Below are 2,192 nucleotides of genomic sequence, written 5' to 3' on the forward strand. Positions count from 1 at the left end.
TTTTTTTTTTTTTTTGCTCAATCAACAATAGTATTTCTTTTAATCACTAGGTGGTAACAACATGAGCTTATGTGTACCATGCATATATGACTTTTTGTAGGAATAGGAAGTTTTTAGATTACATACTAGTACTGATACAAATGTGCTTCTCGTGTATCATTGAGGCAAGAGATGTAACTTAAAAGTGACAGAAGGATATTCACTAGTTATTTTGTTTTAATTTGATTATATAAGTGACCCAGTTCTAGAACTTCATATGTTTTTTTCTTTTTTTGGCTTGTTCTGTTGCTAGTGAGATATTGAAAGAATACGGGAGCTTAATGACCAAGCTATCAAAGGAGATAGTAAAAGCTATACTGAAAAGCTTGGGAGAAGATTTGGAGAAGAAATCTTTTGAGTCTGAATTCAGCAACTGTCATGGTTATTTGAGAATAAACAACTACACTCCCCCGAACAGCATGAAAGAAGAAGTGGACGGGCTAGGCATGCACACAGACATGAGCTGTGTAACAATTGTTTATCAAGATGAAATTGGGGGACTCCAAGTGAGATCAAAGGAAGGAAAGTGGATGGACATAAACCCTTGTGAAGACACACTTGTTGTGAATATTGGGGACCTGATGCATGCATGGAGCAATGGGAAGTTAAGGTCATCAGAACACAGAGTTGTTTTAAAGAGAATAGTGAATCGGTTTTCTCTGGCATTCTTTTGGTGCTTTGAAGATGAAAAAGTGATATTTGCCCCTAATGAAGTTGTGGGAGAAGACAACTTGAGGATCTATAAGCCATTTGTTTGTGCAGATTATTTGAAATTTAGACAAAGCAGTGAAAAGGGAAGGTTTGACAAGGTTGGGTTCACCGTGAAAGACTTTGCAGGAGCGTGACAGTTTGTAAAAATTGATTATATTAAACAAGTGAATGCTTTGTTGAAAAGCAAGACAAGTTGAGAATAAAGAATAGCATTTTGAGATTGGAAGTACCTGCTTGCATTTACTTTTTCATTTTATGAAATTGGGTTTGTTTATATTTATTTATTTGAAAGCATCAATCCATATATGTATAACTGCACAGAATATGGTGGCTAATTGATTGGTGAGGTTCTTTCCCTGTTAATTACCTCTTGTTAGAGAGAAACCTTACCATACAAGTATCTTTCTTTATATGCAGAAGTACGAATTAAACATGTGCCTGAAGTAACTATGGAAGTGATGGAAAAATGATTAATTTTGTCATCGGTAAATACATAACTTAACAGAATAGTGCAGAAACTTTACTACTCTGGCTTATTTTGCAACCCAGCTAATGGATTAAACATGAAAATAGGCCATAAAAAACGTGCAAATCTTATTATAAAAGGCACAACGAATTGCTTCAAGGCTAAGCTTTCGAGTTGTCAATCATCAAGTTGTTATTTGTTGTGTATATAAATTAGTACAGGTCAACAACCGGAAAAACTTGAAGGCGCAATTCTATATTAACAACATTATGCTCATGAGAAACCGTAAAGGAAGAGAAAAAAAACGAGCTTTTAGCAATGATTTTAGCAAACATGCTAGGCCACAACACGAATCCTACTTAATGATTATTCCATTGCCAAAGAATCAAATGTTAAATAATTCATCGGGACATGGACAGCTACCCTAATGGTGTTAACCGTCACAGAGGTCAAATTACACCTCAATTTTCCTGTCAGCCTTGGAGCAAACTGTGGCATTATTAATAGGTTTATATCCATTGTTGCAAGGCATGTTCAATGTGGGAAAGCTATTAAAAAACGTAGTCTGGTTTTGAAGGACTGCTTCTACTGTTGGATTAGGAAAAGCGAAATCTCAATTCTTTAAGTTGAGGTTTGTGATTGATCTGGATTGGCTTCATGTACAAAGGGTCTTAATTATAGAGCTTTGTGTATGAGCTCTGGGGCATATTCATCTGTTGCTGTAAAGAGCCATTTGGGCTTTGTTTAAGTAGTGAAGATGTAATTGGGTTGGGCAAAATCCCAGTTCAATTGGCATTTGCTATACCCATGTTGGATGTTGAAATCACTATGTATTCTTTTTTCTATTAATTCACAATAAATGCCAAAAATTATTTTTCTGCTTTTATCTTTTTAAACAAATTAATACTAATGCATATTATATAGGAAACATAGAGATTAAAAAATCACTTGCATGATAAAGACTAGAACAAAGTTT

The 2,192-nt window shown here is 34.7% G+C and overlaps 1 protein-coding gene across 1 annotated transcript; it reads left to right on the plus strand.

Moving 5' to 3' along the window:
- Positions 1-61: 61 nt before the first annotated feature.
- LOC110418010 (gibberellin 20-oxidase-like protein) lies at positions 62-884 on the plus strand. The gene is made up of 2 exons (XM_021430630.1): positions 62-96; positions 293-884. The coding sequence occupies exons 1-2, from the start codon at positions 62-64 to the stop codon at positions 882-884; spliced, it is 627 nt and encodes a 208-aa protein (XP_021286305.1).
- Positions 885-2,192: the final 1,308 nt, after the last annotated feature.

Source organism: Theobroma umbraticum, unplaced genomic scaffold (genome assembly GCF_002168275.2).
Source record: "Theobroma umbraticum cultivar Fairchild unplaced genomic scaffold, ASM216827v3 scaffold_50.0, whole genome shotgun sequence".
NCBI classification, from domain to species: Eukaryota; Viridiplantae; Streptophyta; class Magnoliopsida; order Malvales; family Malvaceae; genus Theobroma; species Theobroma umbraticum.

What these genes read in the sequence shown, in the direction of transcription:
- LOC110418010 (XM_021430630.1), top strand. Translation starts at nt 62, where the DNA reads ATGAGCTTATGTGTACCATGCATATATGACTTTTT. An exon ending in CCATGCATATATGACTTTTT is followed by an intron (nt 97 to 292) that starts GTAGGAATAGGA and finishes TTCTGTTGCTAG; the next exon opens with TGAGATATTGAAAGAATACG.